We start from the raw sequence: 19,785 nt of genomic DNA, 5'->3' as shown, positions 1-19,785 counted from the left end.
TTTGCATAAACTCCTCTATCTTTCTAGGGCACTGCACTTCCCACCCCACACCCCCGGGTCGGTGACTCTTCAAGACAAACAGAAACATCACCTCCACACTATACAACATGTCCCTGTGCAGGGACTCCCAGAGTCTTGTTATTCACCTAGTGAGGTAATTGTTAATTTGTCTGCCACTCCAACTACAAACACATACACATACACATACAATTAAGAATGCAATTACAACTACAATTACTATATAGCAGGCACTATGCTTCTATTATTTTCTTTACTCTTTAAAGTTCTTATTTATCTTATCTGCATAATCCTTGAAAAACTTCAGTAATCTTCTCAGGGTTAACACCCAGAAAGTGGCCAAGCCCATATTCAAACCTCGAGAGAGTACATCTCTGATGCTAAGGAGCTTTCTCAGCATCCAGCTGCCTACCAATACACTAAAAACAGATGATGGATGCTGTAAGGTTACATGTGAGGCTCTGAAGAACCTATCACTCAAAAACTAACTCTGCCCTTGAGCTTGAACTCAACCTGCTAGGTCAGAGGCCTCACCATGGTGACTCGCAGGAGCGCCTTTCAAAGAGCAGGTGTGCTCATAAGTAAGTAATGCTTCTCAGCCGGTTCCTGGGGAGAAGCTGGGAGGTGAAGTGGTTTAAAGAGTCGGATGTGGAAGAGTGTGCACAGAGATAAAACACTGTAAAGCACCGGTGGGCATCCCGATACAGATCATCTTTGCACTCAGCTTGACTCATCATCTGAAGCCGTCACCTGAAATGTATTTTTGGCTACGCTACATCCCAAGACGCTCCAAGGCTATGCTGTCATAATTCAGGAGCATTTTTATTTAAAGGGAAATAGGTAAGATGGGAAATGTTCGCAGAAAAGTTTTCCAGAAAATAAACTCTGATTTAACAATTATTTGGGAATTAGTCATGGTAGGAAGCCGTGAAAAGCCTAGATAAAAACCGTCACTAAGACTCAAAAGCATTTTGGCTATTTCAAAATCCTAGGGTTCACTGGCAACATTTCTGTCATTCAGAGAAGCATGAACGTCTCATGTGTCAATAAGTCACAAGAAGACGCTGAATGTCTGGCTGTTTACCTCTATCTCTATTACTTCATGTAAGGAATAGAGGTGAAATCAGTTATCAGATTCAGAGTCCAAAGCAACCCCACATTAATTACTTTTTCTACCCAGAAAAAAATGAAATGTTCTCCTGGGCATAGCATGTTTTGTTATTTACATTATGCAAGACACAGTCACAGTGATACACCTTCATAAAGAGGTAACTAAGAAAAGCAAGGAAAAAGCGTCCATTATGTAAATACGCATGTATTCCCAGAATTTCATATGGTATGAGAATGTCTTTCCTTAGGGCTGATTACAGAAGTTCTGAATATCCAGAAGTAGACATTTAAAGACTTTACATTCCATATTCGATAACTCGTCAGTGTAAATTACAGTTTAAACTCCGGTTAGCTGGTTCCTAATATGTAATAAGGTACAGTGGGTGAAATAATGGCCATTGGAATTTCCAATAGGATTCAAACTCAGGTAGATAATTTACCATTCTGTGATATTGGTTTGGTTTATTAATCCATCTAAAACCCACTTTTGTACCTACAAAAAAGGTAAGATAATGCTGGTAAAGAAGCCCATATCCAAAACCCATGGGGCCAGAAGTATTTTGGAATTCAAAACTGTTCACACTTCAGAAACACTAAGGTATATAAACTATATGGTAAGTAACACCCTCAGCAGGGTCTGGGGCAGCACCCTGTAATCAATCACATTAACATTTTTGCAGCAAAATATATGAAGTCACAATTATGCATTACAACTATAATAGCCTTAAGTCAGTTCTGCTCCCTGAGTTTGTATCAAGGATATAAAAAAACTTTCAGATTTTATAGTTTGAACTTATGACAAAGGGAGTGCAGACTTGTTTTATACATATATATTTGTATCCATGCATGCAAATGAACATACATATGCATATACTGCAGGGGGGCTATTGTTAGAATCAAAAAGGTTGGTGCCTACAAAGTGCTTTTATAAAAGCATTTAACAGATAATAAACACTCAGTATTGGCCAAAATATAAGTTCCTTAAAGGATGAGATCACTGTTTTGTTCATTGATATGCCTCCCATGCCTAATAGAGCGTCTGGCACATAGGAAAGGCTCAATAAATATCCATGTAATGGTTCATGGTATCTCCTTATGCGGGCTTTCTTTATGCAAGTAGAACCATATGAAATGAGAAACATAATCCTTGGAGAGGCTCAATTTGTTTTGCAAGACAATAGGGTAAAAGCATTAATGCAATCGGAAGTTCCCAGTGAAACACAAAGAGTTAACTCAAGTCCTGAAGATCAATATTTAATTTCCCTCCTATTTTTCTTTTAAATCATTGCATTTGGGAAGTGAATAACATTGGCCTGATTCACTTCTAAACTGACTTATCAAGAAAATCAGTCATTGGCAGGCTCCTAATTGGAATTATACCTACATGAAGATGTGCATCAAAATTAAAAGGAGCTTATGAACAGTGCTGAGGAATAAACACGTGTAGTCTCCAATAACCCACAGTGTGATTTTGGAAAGCAGGCAGCCTATGTCTACCAAAGAACATTTGTCTGACCTGCTAACAGGAGCAAAACAAATGTAAGTCCAGTCTAACACACACACACACTCCACTAAACTAAAATTTTGATTTTGTACATTTGATTTCGTCTGACAATGAATGAACTAGTTTCCTCCTGCAAAGTTTTTCAAATAGTACAATGCACAGTTAACCATCTACTTTAAGAACTTCCTTTTCTCCATCCTAGGTTAATTATTGAAAAAACAGATATAAAACAAAAAAGATAAATATCTACCTGCAATTATAGATATCTGCATGTCCTTAAAATAAAATAAAACAAAATAAACTCTCAGCAACTGAAGTGGTAGGAATTCAAACTGAGAAAAGATGCATATCTCTTCCAAGTACTATAAACTAGAGAAAAGGTTTGGCATGAAGTCTCTCTCGTGTGAATGAGAAAGAAAACGTTATTTGTTTATGCATTATATAAGCAGTGTTATATTTTATTGATAGCCGAGTGGAAGAGGCGATAGAAGAAGCTTTCCCTACAAGACCATTTAAAACTGTTACCTTGGGATTAATCCTATTCCTAACAGAATGACATGTAGACTCACTAACCATCTGTCCTGAACAGTTTACAGCTAAGTGTGGCCACAACTAAAAAGACTCTGGTATTAAACATCTTAAGACCACTAACAGACCCTGAAATTGAGATCTTAAAAACAAAGCTTACCCGGCCAACAAGAATCGGTTCAGGTCCAGAAAACTCTTCCAGGACAAACATTTGATTCCAAACCCAGCCTCTTTTGGAGCGGTTCAAAATTCGCTGTTCTTCACCCAGACTGTTTATTTCCAAAGGGGATCCACTCATTAAAACTTGAGACTGATTCATTGGAGCCATGTAAATGCAAGGGGGAAGAGTAATCCATAATATTATTAATGGAGTCCAGAGATCCAAGAGCATTTCCGCTAGCCGTTCTGGCATGGTCCCACCAGTTAAGCAAATCACCACGAAAATGAGACAATTATTTTTTTTGTCTCCGGTCTGCAGCCATCCAATTCATCATGCAGTGCCGAGCATTTACTTACAGCTCTGCCACGTGTCTATAGCATGGGAAACAGACATCATCTAATCAGCTTTTCTAAGACCACAATCCATTGGCTTTTCTTTTCATTGAAATTTCCTGCAAAAACAAGGAGGGAGAAAGATAAGGGTCTACTCAAACAGGTTTTAAAATAAAATCACTGCTTTTCAAAAGCACCTAAAGTGAACAATAGTGGGCACTTCTCAAACTCTTGAGTTAGAAAGTGGATCTGAATAATTAGAATAAGTAGGCTAGTAAGTCCTTTAATTTTTAAGTTTTATTTAGATTGTAATTTTCATTTGTAGCTATGTGACCTATCAGAAACGGTTCACGTAATAGAAGTTCCTCCTTGCTTCTTTCTTTCCCATCTCCCTCTCTTCCTTCTTGTCTTCCTCTTGACTTTCCTCCTCTCTCCATCCCTTCCTCTCTCTTCCATTCTTTTTCGTTTTAACAATTGGGAGTATATGCTAACATAGCCCGCTTGTCGAACAGATTGTAAGCCTTTTACTTTTATTTTCTCCTTTTTTTCCTTTTTTTACCTGTTTAAGGACATGTTTTAGTTCCTTTTATGCTAAACTCCATGAAATAACTAGCTTTGAATTAACAACACTAAAAAAATACAAATGAGAACGGGAAGGGGAATTTAAACCAACTTTGACAATCTTAGCTTCCAGGATTCATCAGAAGGGATTGCCCAGTTCAGGGTACAGAATGCAATCCTCTGCCAGGATGCTAATAACGAGTGAATAAAATTAGATTGCTTCCAGAGAAAAATTCTGTAATGTCCAGCTTGTATGCTATCATCAGGACAGTGTCAGGGTCCCCATTCTAAACGTACAGTTAAACAGGAGATTTAAATTACAGAAAGCTCCCTTGGGAATAAAATGTGGTTAAAAAAAAAAAAAATGTAATGTAATGTTCAATTGAAGAGATTCAGAAAAGCAAGGGCACAAAAAATCCCCATTACCTGAGGTGTCAGATACATTTTTTGCTTACCCTCAGTGTGGCAAAATGTGTTTCTTCCCTCTCAAAAAAAAATATTTTTAAAGAAATACTGTTCACTGCAGATCCAAGAGAGAAGCTTTGCTGGATTAAACTCAATGGGAAAATATTTTCTCAGGACACCGTCGGGAACAGTGTGGCTCAGGGAATTCATAAAAGGGAAGGAAACCTTTCACCTCTAGGTCTCTGGTTCCATTCTGGCTCAGAATAAGAAAGCTAGAAAGTCATTAACATTCGCTGGGCTGGTGAGTGGCCTCACTGAAGCCAGCTGAAAGGGGCAGACCCAGATTGTACTGCAAATACAGGCAGTGTCTGATCTAACAAGATGGCCAGTGGAATCACCCTGCTTGTCATTCTTTGCCTGGGCTCAGCTCAATCACTGGGACTCTATCATTCAAAAGGGCTCAACCCTGATGAGTATAGAGGAGCCATGACAAGCAGCAGTTGCTTTGGAAATGGAAGAAAAAAAAACAAAAAAAACAAAAAAAACAGCTTTCAATGGGAAACCAATACAGAGAAAACAGAGTCCAGAACAAAGTCTTCTCCTTCCCCTGGAATTGCAGAAAATCTTCCCCCTAAAACAGATTCCCCTTAAGTCTTTCTCTCATGCCAGTGTGTGAGCAGACCTTGGCAGGCTTCAAAACTTAAACTAAACAAAATTCAAAAAGTCCCCATAAAGAAACCCCCAAATCTTTGTGTCTTTCTGAATGCTCAAGCCACTTATTACTTTAACAGCATTTACAGCACACCCATGCTGTGCTCCCTCTAGACCTGAGGGAGAAGTTGGTGCTAAAGGAGTCTTGTGCGTGCTGAGGACTGTCTGTTCTTGAAACAGATACAACTGGGTTTGGATCCCAGCTCACCCTGCTTGCTGTCTCTGTAATGATGGACAAGATATTCAAGTTTTCTGAGCTTCAGTCTTTTCTTCTGCAAAGTGGAACCAATAATAATTCCTACCTAATAGAACAGTAGTGTGGTTCAGAAATAAGACATATGTAAACCAGTCAGATCATGGGAAATACTCGGTAAACTGGAATCCATGTGGTTGTCCTGGGCTAGATGTGTGGTGATGACAGGATTCCTGCCCTAGAGAGGCTTTGAGAAAAAAGACGAAAGAATGAGCAGAGTGAAGCGATGTAACCTCTCTAGTAAAAGTTGGTAAAGGTATGAAGGTGTCGCAAAGGTACTCAAAGATCTTCCCTGTGGTGGAGGATGAGGATGGTGCTACAGGAGAAAGGCCTGTGCCATTTTACACACATGGTGAGATCCATTCTAGTCATAGAGCCTCAGCCTAAAGACTTCTCAGAGAAAAGGAACTTGTTCTTTCCAGTTCTCCCCTACTCCATGACAGACCATAACTGAATGTGCAAAAGCCATGTATGCTGCTTTCCAAAGGCATACGTTTCGTTTGTTTGTTTGCTTACTCAAGCTCATACTTACGGGCTCAAGTGATCCTCCTGCCTCAGCCTCCAGAGTAGCTGGGCATGCACCACCATGCCTGGCTACTTTGATTATTACTATTATTTTTATAAATGGGGGGGGTTGATCTCGAACTCCTCGCCTCAAGCAATCTTCTCACTCCAGCCTCCCAAACAGCTGGGATTACAGGCATGAGCCACGGTGCCGGGTTGGCCTGGGTTCTACAGCAGCAGAACAACGAGATGGTTGTGAGAGTGACCTCTAGTGTCAGGCTGCTTGGGGTCTGAATTCTAATTCTTACACTGACCCGTTGTGTAACAGCGGAGGGAGGGATAATTAATAACAATAGCAATGAAACAATGATAATAATACTGACCTGACAGGTTAGTTAGTCTTGGCACATCAGATAGGACAGACTAGCATGCACAGTTCTTTAAAATTTTGCCAAACACTCTGCAAGTAAGTATACTCTAGCATTTGCTTTGTTGCTAATGATTGTGAGATAAGAAAATTTCATCTCAATTTCAATTCATAACAGACACTTTCATGGAAACCACCAAGTGACAACGAGGATGGACTGTGGTATGTTGGATGGACTGCAGCATAGATTACAGTGAGTTCCCTCTACCTGAACTCATCAAAATAAGTTAAAAAACAATAATAGACCCTAGGCCAATGTTATACAATGGCATAGCTTGACTAGTCAGAATGAGTAGGTTAAATAAAAAGGGGATACGTGTGTAGTCACAAATAGTATCCACTAACATGGTATCTTACTGTTAGATAAAGCGTGTAATGCCTTGCCTTGTTGTGTTCAAAACTGAGGCAGAGAATAATGAAATTATGTACTCAAGGAGCACTTCTAAGAAAAGAGAGAACCACTATTTGAACCTAGGTAACGTACTTTCAAAATTCTTTCTGAACAAGACCCTTCCTCTCATTGCAGAAATATTTCATGAGCATATACTGTATGTCAGGTACTAGGGGAAAGAAAGGCAAATGGGTCAGAACTCCTCTCTTTGGGAAGCAAAGAATCTGTTTGGCAAAGATAAAGAACTAGATAATCAATTCATTGAAACGTAGTCCTAGAAGGTTTAAAAGAAACAGAGTGATGGGTAAGCCACGCATGTTGGCAGCATTAACGAAGGTTTCTTAGAGGGGATGTCATTTAAATGTTGAAACAGAATTAACCACCTGAGAAGAGGGTGTAAGTGAAAGAACATTTTAGTCAACCAAGGAATACGAACAAGACCACCAACTAATCTAGGATCTCTGAATGAATCAGCATCTAAGGTAATTTTCAAATTATTATTTGCAGAATCACCCAGTCCATGGTCACTCCATCTTTTTTCTTACCCATCTAATTCATAATAATGATGGTCTCTACAGAGTACATGTTAAATATGTAGCCATTTCCTCTGGCAGTTCTTTGTGAAGAGAAGAGCATGTTTAGTGTCTCCAAAGATCAAGTCATATACCACAGAAAGGGTGTGAGGGGCAACTGAGTGCTATTTCTGTGCAACTTCTCAATTTTCAGGGGTTTCTGGGGGTGAGATGGCCAATACCCTGAAGTCAATGGTATAGCCCTGGGGAGAAATTAACCCAACTCAGGGGAAGCCCTTCATCTACACAGGTCATTCCTGTCACATCACCTGTAGGGAGCTTCTACAGACTGAAACACTTATATGTCACCTCTTAGATTTTGCCAAATTCTTAAATCATCTGTACTATTACTTTAAATTTTACTGAAATAGGCTGTTTTCAAAATATTTATTTTTAAATGGAAAGCTAATATTATTTGCCATAATAGAATATAACTTTAAAATTACGATGTTAATAGCAAACACTTAGAAAGTACTCAGATAATATTAAATTATAAAGAACTATACATACATAGATATATACATATAAATTCATGTCTGTTCTTCAAAATAACTCTCTAATATAACATCATTATTACTTTATTTCATCATTCTCATTGTAGAGATAACCAAATTGAGGTACAGGGAGATTAGTGTTTTAAGTAATGTTTTATTTTTACTAAACTAGACACTGTTAAAAGCCTGAGGTCATCTCACTATTTGCTAAAAGAAAGACCAGCCATAGTTAGAGACAGGCTGGTTAATATTTAATAAGTGGCTCTTTGAAAGAAAACATTCTGATTTGTAATGTTTTCTGATTTCCATGGCATAAATACTTCCACCATGACCAATTTTAACCTTCCAGTTGGCCATTAACCAGCTCTGAAAATTACTGAAAATTTAACCATCAGCTCTGTTAAAACCCAGTAAAGAGCCAATGCTAGCACACCTGTAGTGAGGTGCTTCTCAAATATTAATATGCATCCAAATTACCTGGAAATCTTGTTTAAACACAGATTATGAATCACTTAGGTTAGTGTGGGATTTGAGATTCTGTATTTCTTATAACCTTCCTGCAGTGCTGATGCTACTTACTGATTTGAAAACCACACTTTGCGAAGCAAGTAGTTCGAAAGAAGACTGGCTCCCAGCTCAGACCTCCTCAAGATAACCTAAAGGACTCAGTGGTGTGGTGGAAGAGTCACTTCCTCCCTTGTGTCATTGAATGTCATGCCATCAACTACTTCACCACCACTGTGAATAAAGGACTGAACACATAGATTTGGGAAAACCTTGAACTAGGGTGTGTGAATATATGGAATCTTATGTGATGTCACAATACTTTCCTCTCCTCGCATATCTATTTTACGTGAGGCACTGGGAAAATTGCTGAGCTAACTGGTGTGTTCACAGGCACATGCATGCTATCAGGGAGTGTTGGGACTTAGTCTTCAAGGCGATCCTGCTAATTCGAGAGAAATGGGACTCTGCTGTGACACTTGGAACCACACTATTTGTATGCTTGTAACTCTGCCATGGGCAGACTAACACTGTCCTCTTAGAACATCAGAGAATGGCTTTGTAGAAACTTTTGAGATGCAACTGAGCCTTATGTCCGTGTTATCAGTATTAATAAATATTGTGAATAGCAGCTGCATACACAAACTGCTTAACTTTATGCAAGGAAGAAGAAATTGAGCAAGGTTGTAAAGCTGGGGTAAAAAAATCAATTTACTTTTACATTTTCCAACCACAGTATGTGTGTCTGACCAAGCAATCTACTTTATTATAATGCTGTTGCATTGATTTACACCCAGATAGTGAGATGAAGAGATTTTTCAGTTTCCCTGGAATTCTTACATACAAGAAAGTCTTTAGAATTCCCCCATATGATGATATCTTTTCCTGGGTAAAATACGTATAATCTGACTTATCATTCACACTTATATTTCAGAGATAATTCTAATTACAGCCTGAATTTCACTCTGCTGATTCCAACATTATTTTAAGGTGAACTCAGTCAATTCACAGATATATAAGTCATTATGCAAAAACATATTACACCATCCATTTTGTAAATAGTGTGGATTAAAGTTCAAAATGATGAACCACATGCTGATCGGTGAAGTCTAAAACAAAAACAGGCTTTTACAGACACTTCAGGATTCAATCCAGCAGATTATTGTGGTTGACAGGAAACTATGCTTTTATTATCCACTAGGCTTAGCAGCCACAATATTTCATGAAAGCAAAAATGACACCGACGACCAGTGAGTTTCTATTAAAAATGTTTCTGACCTTGAATTTAGAGCCATTAGCAGCCTGCTTCGAAACAGGTAAATGCACATTTAATTCAAAGTGGTATTTCACGAAAGCAGGAGATGGCAATTCAGTGTGTGACCTGGAGCAACTCACGCCAAGCCCTGGCTGACTGGGACTGAGCAGGTAGAAAAAGCCTTTGGATTTTAGAGAGGAAATACAGTTGCATGTATTCAAATATAAATAATACAAGAGGATCACCTTTCCTAAAGCCTTCAGAATTCTGTAACCAGATTCCCTTGGCAGAAACATATTCTGAAATTGTTTATGTACACACACACACACACGCACACACCCACGCACACACACATATTTGTGTATCCTTCACTCAGCCACAACCCTTCTGGTAGTCCTTCTTTGGCATTAGACCACGTATTTATCCAGATGTCAATCTGTCCAAAAGCATATTGTTTGCTTGTTTTACCATCCAGAATAACATCTGTCAAATCCATTGTGTGTGTGTGTGTGTGTGTGTGTGTGTGAGTTGGAGTTTCACTCTTGTTGCCCAGGCTGGAGTGCAATGGCGCTATCTTGGCTCTCTGCAACCTCCGCCTCCCAGGTTCAAGCAATTCTCCTGCCTCAGCCTCCCAAGTAGCTGGGATTACAGGCACCCACCACAATGCCCAGCTAATTTTTTTTTTTTAATTTTTAGTAAAGATGGGGTTTCACCATGTTGGCCAGGCTGGTCTTGAACTCCTGAACTCAGGTGATCCACCTACCTTAGCCTCTCAAAGTGTTGGGATTATAGGCATGAGCCACTGCGATCGGCCTCAAATCCACTTTTTGCTCTGTTATTGCTATGCTACTATTCTCTACCTGAAGTTTTTGTTTTCTTTAAGTTCTATAATTGTTGGTTTCCTTTGGGAACATCAGTAAATAAATGCCTGTCCTCCTCCTTCTTTCCCAAGGTAGAGTCACAAGTTTGTTCTTCACATAGAAATGTTTCTGTTATAGAAATTTCAGAATGAGGTGACTAAGCCAGTGACAAAGACAATAAAGTCAAAATAAGATCTCTTCTCTAGTGCTATAGAACCAGACCTTTACTTAGACTTTCTTGGAATCATCAGTTTAGTTAAGATATTAATAATAATTTTCTGACCAGCCGCGGTGGCTCACGCCTGTAATCCCAGCACTTAGGGAGGCCGAAGCAGGCAGATCACGAGGTCAGGAGATCGAGATCATCCTGGCTAACACGGTGAAACCCTGTCTCTACTAAAAATACAAAAAATTAGCTGGGCGTGGTGGTGGGCGCCAATAGTCCCAGCCACTCGGGAGACTGAGGCAGGAGAATGCGTGAACCCGGAAGACAGAGCTTGCAATGAGCCGAGATCACACCACTGCACTCCAGCAAGGGTGACAGAGCGAGATTCTGTCTCAAAAAAAAAAAAAAAAAGAATAATTTTCTTCTGTTGGGTTTTTTAAAGGCAAACCAGTATCAAGATCATCCTAAAAAAAAATGAATATCAGTCCCACAACTCTCTTGCCAATTACAAACACAGTGGTGTCAGAAAGTCATTTCTCAAGTCTAATCTAAATCCCTCCTTCTTTATTTAAAAGTCATATCCTTTGCAATCTTTAAATCACATGTTCAGAATTTAATAGCCAGAGACCTACTGAGTTACAACATTTTGTGCAGGTCCTTTAAATCATAGCAATCAGTCAGAATCAACCTCATTCTTATCAACCTGTAATTCAGTCGAACTGTGGAAACCCCCATGAGATAACTGTTTAGAGCATTGACTCTAGAATCAGATAGAAGAGGTTTGAATCACAGCTCTATCGTTCATGAAATAAGTCACCTGGGCACGTTTATTTTATTTGTGGCAGGTGAAAAAACTGATGCTCTGTGTTTAATACTACCTACTTTGAAAGATTAAGGAAGAAATAAATAAGGTAATTGAAACTCTTTGTCAATGTAGCCATTATAGTAACTATCGAATGTTTCGAGTGCTTAACCAAAAATATTTACTGATTTTTAAAAATTATTTTATTGCAATCTCATGCTGTGTATATACTTCAGCGGGGAAAATTCCAATGTTCTATGCAGACAGGTAATAAGCAAAATAACTTTTTTCAACTCTTGATTTGTAAAACAAAAATGGCATGAACCAGGGTGGGTATAAATAAAATAGCATTTTAGAAATAGCTTTCCCTCTCCACAACTAACATACAATTAAAGCAGTGACTTCAAGTAGTTTTATTAAGCCTCAGAAGGGCTGAAATTTTACTGTCCAGAACCAACCACATCTTTCCTTCCCATAGAAGATATGACGTTGTCCGTCACTATTTTCTGCTGAGAGGGTAGAGTGCAAGCACTACCTGTTCATGAGTGAGCTATTCTGTTTCAAAGTGTAGCTGCTCATTTAAAAACATTGCTTGGTACATCTCTTTTACAAGATAAATTCCATTGCACTTCATAGTCATCTACATTCTTGTGAGAACAGCACAAGTGCAAAGTCTCTACTAATTCCAAGATGAAGCCAAGGTGATAGCTATATACTACTTAGAAGGGAGCTCAGAGAAGATAATGCTCATCAGAGATTGCAACTGACTTTTTCTATTTATTTCAAGAAACTTTAGCACTACCGATGATGGAAATTAGATTTCTCTTCTCACTTAAGAAATGTGGAAATGGTTAAAATCACTTATATCACATAATGGGGCTTCAGAGTCTCTTATACTGAAATTAAAATGCCGTCAACGATCCCAGTATAAGTCATCCAGATTCTGCCAATTAGATTACACTGTGTAGTAACCATGCTTACAAGTGTACCTTACTGTCACTCTTTGATGTTTCTGAAACTTTATCGCTTAATAACCACTCACTGACACTTAACGTGAACTACGGACACAGGCGATGGATGAGTAGACAGACAGATAGCAAGCAATTTTTTGACAAAAATACTATTGAGTTACGACCCAGAATGGATAATTTATGAAAATTAAGGGAGTTGTTTATGCAAATTCCGAAATACGTATACAATCTTCAGCTACTATAGTTTAGCGACACTCAAAGGCAAGAGGAGATGTCTGTTTTACCTCTCTGATAAAAATAAGTATGAATTAATTGTTTTTTTTTTTCATTTTTCTGAGCATCCCCACATTGAAGATGGGAATAGTTAGACACAAATGTAAATTCTGTTTAGAAAGCTCAACCAGCATGAGACTAATAAAGAAGAAAATGTGCCTTTGTACTTCTTAAATCAAATTTTGGAGATGAATCTTCTTACATAAAAAGGAAATAATTCCCTTGTGATATTTATACCATTCCTCCATCTACTTATTTTATATTATTTGTGTCATATCTAGAATCAGATAATCATATTTTATTCATTAATCTATCAAGAGAGAAAAAAGGCATGGAAAATATTGTTCTGACTGCAAATGAAACATAAATATACTGTAATATTTTCACTTGATGTACATAGAAAAGATTAAGGGGATTCCATTTAATATTCCTTTGTAATATCTTCAATATGCCTAAAATATCACTAAACACATCCACAAAAGTACCTTATCATGGCACACTATTTTTCCCTGTGTGTTTATGTGAGGATCAGGTATTCTGTTGATTAATACAGAAGAGTATGGAATTGTCTTTGAAAACACCCATAGTTGCAATTCACATAAGGGTAAGGCCAACTGTTCAATTCAAATACAAAAATATACTAAAGAAAAAGAAGGGAGGGCAGGAAGGAGAGAGGAAGTAAATTAATCCTCAATTATGTGTTATACATTCTCAACAATCTACAGACATTGAGTCAGCCATGCAGCAACTCCACAATCAGTGCATTTTTTTGCCAATAAAATATAACTTTGCATCAAATATAGTTTAATAGCATTCTTTGATGCAAGTCTAGTCTTGGAGGCATTCTCATTTTTACAAAGCTGAATTATGTCATTTTTTATATTCCCATATCATTTAAAAGATGATTGTGAGGGAACAAAAATATGCTTTGTGGAACATGAGTAAAACTGATTTTTAAAAATGAGGAAAGCTATGACTAAAAATAGACTTAGGAGGACTTATGAAATTTCTGTAGAGAAAATTGTGGTAGATAAGTCATAATATTGAACTTTGGATATGATTGTATCTCTTTCTTTTAATGAAAATATACTAGTATAGGGTGCAGGGTATAGTCTTTGCTAATTTGTTATTGCATTAAATAAATGTTTACTGAGCACTAACTGTGCTTAGCCCTGAACCATCCATCGTTCTAGTATTTGCAATTGTCTTTGGCAGTGGAGGCAGAGAAAGAAAATTGTTTGAAGTTTCCAAATATAAATGTTATTCATTTATGATACTTTCCAAAGAGATACAGAAAATCACATCTATATACCTCTACCTACTTAGAGAACTTACACACACACACACACACACACACACACACACACACAAAGACATCTAAGCAAGAGGATGGATTTTGTTTATGAGAGGGAATAGCACGTGACATTTAAAACCCAGGAAATAAAGCTTAAAACTTGATAAGATAAAGAAACAGGATTGGCCCCGGTGCTTTGCCATGAAGAAGCAACAGAGATTTAGTTAGCTGCAACATATGGTAGAAGAAGCTAAATGGCATCCCTTGAACTTATTTCTTTTCTGACCTTTTGAAGTTGCCAGGTTCAACTAATTTTCTCTTCATGGTTACATCTAAACTAGGTTCCAGAGACAGGAACCAACAGTTCAGCAGAAATAGATTAGCATCGCAACTTTCTGTAAGAATGAAATGAGAAAGCACTAATAGCCCTTTGGTTAATTAAGCCCTGCTAAATCGGATGATGGCCTTTGTCCATCAAAAAGTTGTTCTGTTTCATAAATATACATGTATTGGATGCTGGAGGGAAATTCCGAGCACCACAGATAACATTTTTTGGGAGACTGATCAATATACAAATCAGAGTAGCCAGAAAGGCAAATCAAAGAATCTAAGGCAGATGAAATCGCAAAGGGAACATGATAAAAATCTCAGACTTGAGCCAGTAAATAAGTTAGTTATCTGGGCACATTTTCAAGAGGCAAGCTGTGTATATGTGTGTGTGTTATTTGCGGGCGTGTGTGTGTTATTTGCGGGCGTGTGTGTGTACATAATACAGAGCAACAAGAATTATCATTGGTTTATCCACCTCCCCCCCTACCCTGAGAGGTGTATAACACACCAAAGTTAGGACATATTTTTTCTGAATCAAAAAGCTAAGTTAGACCATTTCTGCTGTGAATGACAACAGTGCTGAAAACAAAAAGAAAACTGTTTTTCTCTACCAGCTGCACTGAATAACTTTGTAACAAATATAAAATAACTTAAATCGGTATCAGCACACCACTGAGCAGAATGTTTTCAAAAAGAAGTCTTCAGACCTTAAATTGCACCTATAATAGAAAGGCTTCTCCGATTATGCTTGTGCCTTGATTTGCCAGACACAAAAGTTTGCTGATGGACCAGAAAAGTGTGGTTGGAAATACAAATTGAACGTTACTTTACCCATTGAAAGCCTTTGGTTTTGCATGGAAAATCTGCTCAAATTGGAATGCTGATAAAGCTGTGAGGTGTGCCACCTTGAGTAGAAAAATAACAAAGATTGTCATTTTTTTTCTTTAAAGCATTAATTTACCCACATCGATAAGGTTTTCTGAACAGCTGTTGAAGTGTGGATTTGAACTTTTTAATATGTGCATGTTCTTTTTCCCCACCAATAAACAATGAAAGGAACCTGAAAAGCAAAGCCCAGAGGTACAATTTCTTGAATAGAATCATTACATTCTCATTCTTTGGAGTTTCTTTGCTTTGTTCCAACAATCTGTTCCTCCTGACTAACAAGCAGTATCAGACCTTTGAGTACATTCACATCAGTCTTTACAAATGCCTTTTCAAGTGGTCTCCTCCATCCGGCTGAGCATATTTCATGGGCTGTTTGTTTGTTTTGTTTTACATGGATCATGCTGCCATTGGCTACTTAAATTGTGTTCAGTGCTAATTGAGGGGTTGCTAAAAATGAATACTGTGTTGACCACAGTTCTACGTAATACCCAAATAAAGTTGTTTTCCAGGGTAAGGAATTCCTTCCCTTCAGAGTTGATATGTGTACAGCAGGCAAATGGAACTGCTATTCTAGTGAGGGCTGCTATCAAATTTTCTGTTCTTTTAGCTAAATTCATGCAGCTTCAACAACTCAAGAAATGCATCCTACACACCAGAAATGCAGCCAAGAAATGTTACAGAGTCTTGAACGTAGAGATTTACCCATCTTGAAGGTTTTAAGAGACTGTAAATTGTAAAGCAGAAGCACTGATTTCTAATAGTAATAATAATTAGCAATGTAAGATCCAATTTGCAGGGGAAGTAGATTAAAAAGTTTGAATGACAGCATTACAGCACAAATTTCAGAGCACATTATCCAGTGCCTCTGAAACATTCGGCCTGTTTGTGATGGTCAGGGGATCACTTGACATTCACTTGGGGAGTGTGGGGATCAGAATGAGAAAGGTGAACTGCCACTGAAGGTCTCTGAATGAAGCAGTCCCCAGAGTTGCTGGGAAGACTCCCCTCTCTATTTTCAGAGGGATTTTCCTCAACTGCTTGCCTCCTTCAGAGTCCAGGAAAAAAAAAAGGTGACTTAAAATACTGCGACTGCTCCAGCATGAAATGACTATGTGACAGCGAGCTTCAAATCTGCTACAGCAGAATCACAGAATATTATTATCAGAATTATTATTTAATAAGGGGGATAGCTCTAGAATTTATTCCAGCCACAGAGCTCGGGGAAGTGGAAAAACATGTCCGGACATGATGATTATGGAGAATTCCCTTGAAGGGAAAAAGAATGTAACCCTGAGAGAACATCCTTCAAAGGTATCACTTCTCTCCGTAGAAGAATCCCACTCCCAGCCCCCACCTCATCTTTCTCGCTCTGTCTCTCTCAAACACACACACACACACACACACACACACACACACACACACACACACACGAAGAAATCCCTGCAACACTGGACACAGCTGATGCAAAGCAATATCTAGGCAGGGATTTTAGTGGTATTTAGCATGAACGACAGGGCTCACTTTGCATGCAGTGAGGTGCAGCAGCGAGGCTGAATGGCTGGAAAATCCCACTTTCGAATCTTACATAAACATCTTTCCCACATATAGTTTTCCAGTTGAAAAGCTCCTATAATGAAGCCGGAGTATCGGTTTTTAACCATTGAGATGGCTGTCAGGAGTGTTGTAAAGAGGACAGGCGCTTCAAAAGCCAACCCTCATCCCTCGGATCTGCTTTGCAATGGTGCCGGATGCGAGAGGACAGTACTCTCGCTTACCTTCCCTAGCGTCCCCTCGTTCCCATTGTCAGCCCCCGAATACCATGACGCCGGGTGAAAGAAAGCAGCTGATCTGATTAGCGGCTCGGGCGCGCTAAGGGATTGTCGAATCATGCCTCCTAAGGAGGAAACTCTTGTGGAATCTTCAGGAAAGGGTGGTAAAGTTGAAAGGACCTTTCCTCCCTCCCGCTGTCTTGGTGATAAGCTCTATCGTTTGATTGGTGCTTAAGTGAGCAGCTGCCAGCCTGATTTTCCATTATGGACTAATGTTGTGCGTTTGCAACAATAAACAATTAATGCTGTTTGATTTCTTACATTTAGCAACCCAAGCAAACAGCTGCCCTCTCCGCTGGTGGAGGCAAACGGCTAGTCTTTGACATGCCGCCGGCTCCGTGCCTGCGGAGGAAGGGTCAACGGCAAGGAAACTTTGAGGATTCTGCCAGATTGGGTGGGGGAAGGCTCTGGTGCTTGGGAGGAATAAGCGGAGGAAATTGTGGATACCTGTTGGCATCAGCTTTGGCGGCAGTACGTTTTTACCGTTTCCCAGTCTTGGCTGGAGCCTGGGAGAACGGGAGTAGGTTCCTTATGAACCTGTTACGTACTGGCAGAACCCAGGCAAGAGCCTTTTTCCTTCCGGTCCTGCGAGGGTCGCGACCAGCCCCCCAAAGGTTCTCGGATGAGAAGCGGCCAGATCACAGAAAGCGCAGCTCTGGGCTCAGCGGTCCCTAGGAGAGGGACTACGGAGTCCTCGGCTTAAGGGGGTCTCCGTGCGCGCAATCTCGAGCTTCGGGGAGACACTGCCTAGGGGTCCTGCAGGGGAGCTGGGCAGCGTCTTGGCGAGGGCAGAGCCGCGGGGCGACTCCGGAGCCCGGTAAGTTTGCAGCGGGCACCGCGCCTCCCAGAGCTGGAGCTGCCACTTGTGGGAAAGCCTCGCGCTGGGGCTTTCGCAGCTGAGCCTTGGCCCTCAGCCTTGCCGCGGGGGTCGCCCTCCCTCGCCTCGGAGATGAGGCGGTGCAGAAAACCAGCCATAGGGCACTCGGGCCCCCTCACCTCCTTTTTTCCCTGGCTTGCACCCTCCGCACAGCGGGCGGCTGGTGCTTCTCATTCACGGCACGCACCCCGCAGTGAAGGCGCGCGGCTGCAGCCGCGCCTGCCTGGGTTGGGAGGCTGCGAAATAGTCAAGTCCCCGCAGGGAAGGAAAGCGGCAGGAAAACCGGAGGGGCACAGCCTGGAGCTTGCTACTCTCTAGGATCTGTTGTCAAAGCAGTTTGCAAAAACAGGCCAAACCCTGAGGAGAACGTACGTATCACCCATGGATATCGCGAAAGACACAGCTTAGCCCCGAGCCTATGCTAGGAACCCGCATCTACCATCTGAGAGGCAGGAGGAGCGCAAGGTGTCCGAAGGGGTATGAGAATTCCTGTAAGAAACGGTCCCTTCTGGATCGTCGGGACATAGAGAAAAACGGGGCTGGGTTGGGGGAACACTTACTCGTGTGGGGCCCTGCGCTGGCTAATGTCAAGCCTCCTGGTTCACAAATGGCTGCAGGGGCTCGGGGTCAGCTCCCGAGGGCGGCGAGCGCCGACCGGTCCTCGCGCGCTAGGCAGGCGCCTCCGGATTCCGTTCATGCCTCTCGGAGCTGCAGGGCTTGGTGCGGAGACGCGGGGCGGGCGCGCAGGGCTCTGGGTGTCCGCAGCCCAAAGTGAAGCTGGTGGCTTGACGCTACCGTCTATGCACAAACCGGCAGCGGCGGCGGCGGAGCTTGGAAGAGGCAGGGAGATTCCAAATAAATCCGCTAATTCTGGGCTGAGCGCTCCGGCGTGCGAGCCCGCCTGCCTGCCAAATGTAACTGTGAAGTGATGTGGAAAAGTGAGCCGGGTGCCTCCCCTGACGGATCTCATTGGGCAGAGCGCAGAGGCAGGTCTACCACTTGGAAATTCATGTAAGCAGTCCCCCCTTCCCGCCCCCTCCCCGCCTTCCCCCTTCGCTCTCGCGCGCTGGCTGGATCGCTCTCTTTCCCCCTACCCAAGTGGGCGCACAACTTTTCGCTCCTAGCTCCCGAGCACGCCCCGCGCGTCTCTGCCGCCAGAGCCATGGGGTGAAGATGCGCCCTTCCGCGCGGTGCGGGCAGCCTGCCGAGGGCCGAGCTCCTGGATAAGGGGGCTGGCAGATGATAACAGCATGCGGAGGAGGTACCTGCGAGCTTTCTCTCTAGAGGTCTCACCTGAGCTCTGAGGCTGGCGTTATCTTGAAAAGCGTCTCAGTGACTCGCAGCTGTTTTCCGTAGAAGGAAGAGGACGCGACAGGGCAAAGGGTTGAGCGTGGGCAGCTTACCTCCGCTTTATTCCAAGGGCCTCTTGCGTACAGAATAGGGTGATTGTGAGACCCCTACCTGCAACTCAGACACTATGGTTTAGAGGCTGTGTGTCGCGGTACTGTGATGGAGCCCATTCCTGATGTCTTCGTGCTCCTTTGGGAAAATGGGATGAGGGACAGTAGAGGGGCAGCAAGGAGGGGCGCGCAGTAATCGGTTGTGGGGAAGAGGGCAGGCAAAGCAGAACTTGCTTGGGAAATAGGGGAGGATTGCTAGGTCTTCTCAATGTGCCCTTATCTCATATCCTCTCAGGTACCATCCTTGCAGCTCTCCTGCCTCCACCAAAAGCTGCCCTGTCTGTAGCCACTTCAAGTCTTCTGATG

The 19,785-nt window shown here is 41.2% G+C and overlaps 1 protein-coding gene across 1 annotated transcript in view; it reads right to left on the bottom strand.

The window, feature by feature from the left end:
• The window catches only part of CDH8 (cadherin 8), a 386,466-nt gene extending 367,128 nt beyond the window's left edge, over positions 1–19,338 (bottom strand). The window contains exons 1-2 of the mRNA XM_010378203.2: positions 18,580–19,338; positions 3,321–3,771 (exon numbers count right to left, since the gene is read on the bottom strand). Of these exons, the coding sequence (XP_010376505.1) occupies positions 3,321–3,572 (252 nt within the window). The 5' untranslated portion in view covers positions 3,573–3,771; positions 18,580–19,338. The remainder of the gene's footprint in view (positions 1–3,320; positions 3,772–18,579) is intronic.
• Between the last annotated feature and the right edge of the window lie 447 nt (positions 19,339–19,785).

Source organism: Rhinopithecus roxellana, chromosome 20, assembly GCF_007565055.1.
Source record: "Rhinopithecus roxellana isolate Shanxi Qingling chromosome 20, ASM756505v1, whole genome shotgun sequence".
NCBI lineage: Eukaryota > Metazoa > Chordata > Mammalia > Primates > Cercopithecidae > Rhinopithecus > Rhinopithecus roxellana.
Note: the sequence above shows the minus strand (reverse complement) of the source record. Positions and strands in the feature narration are given on the sequence as shown.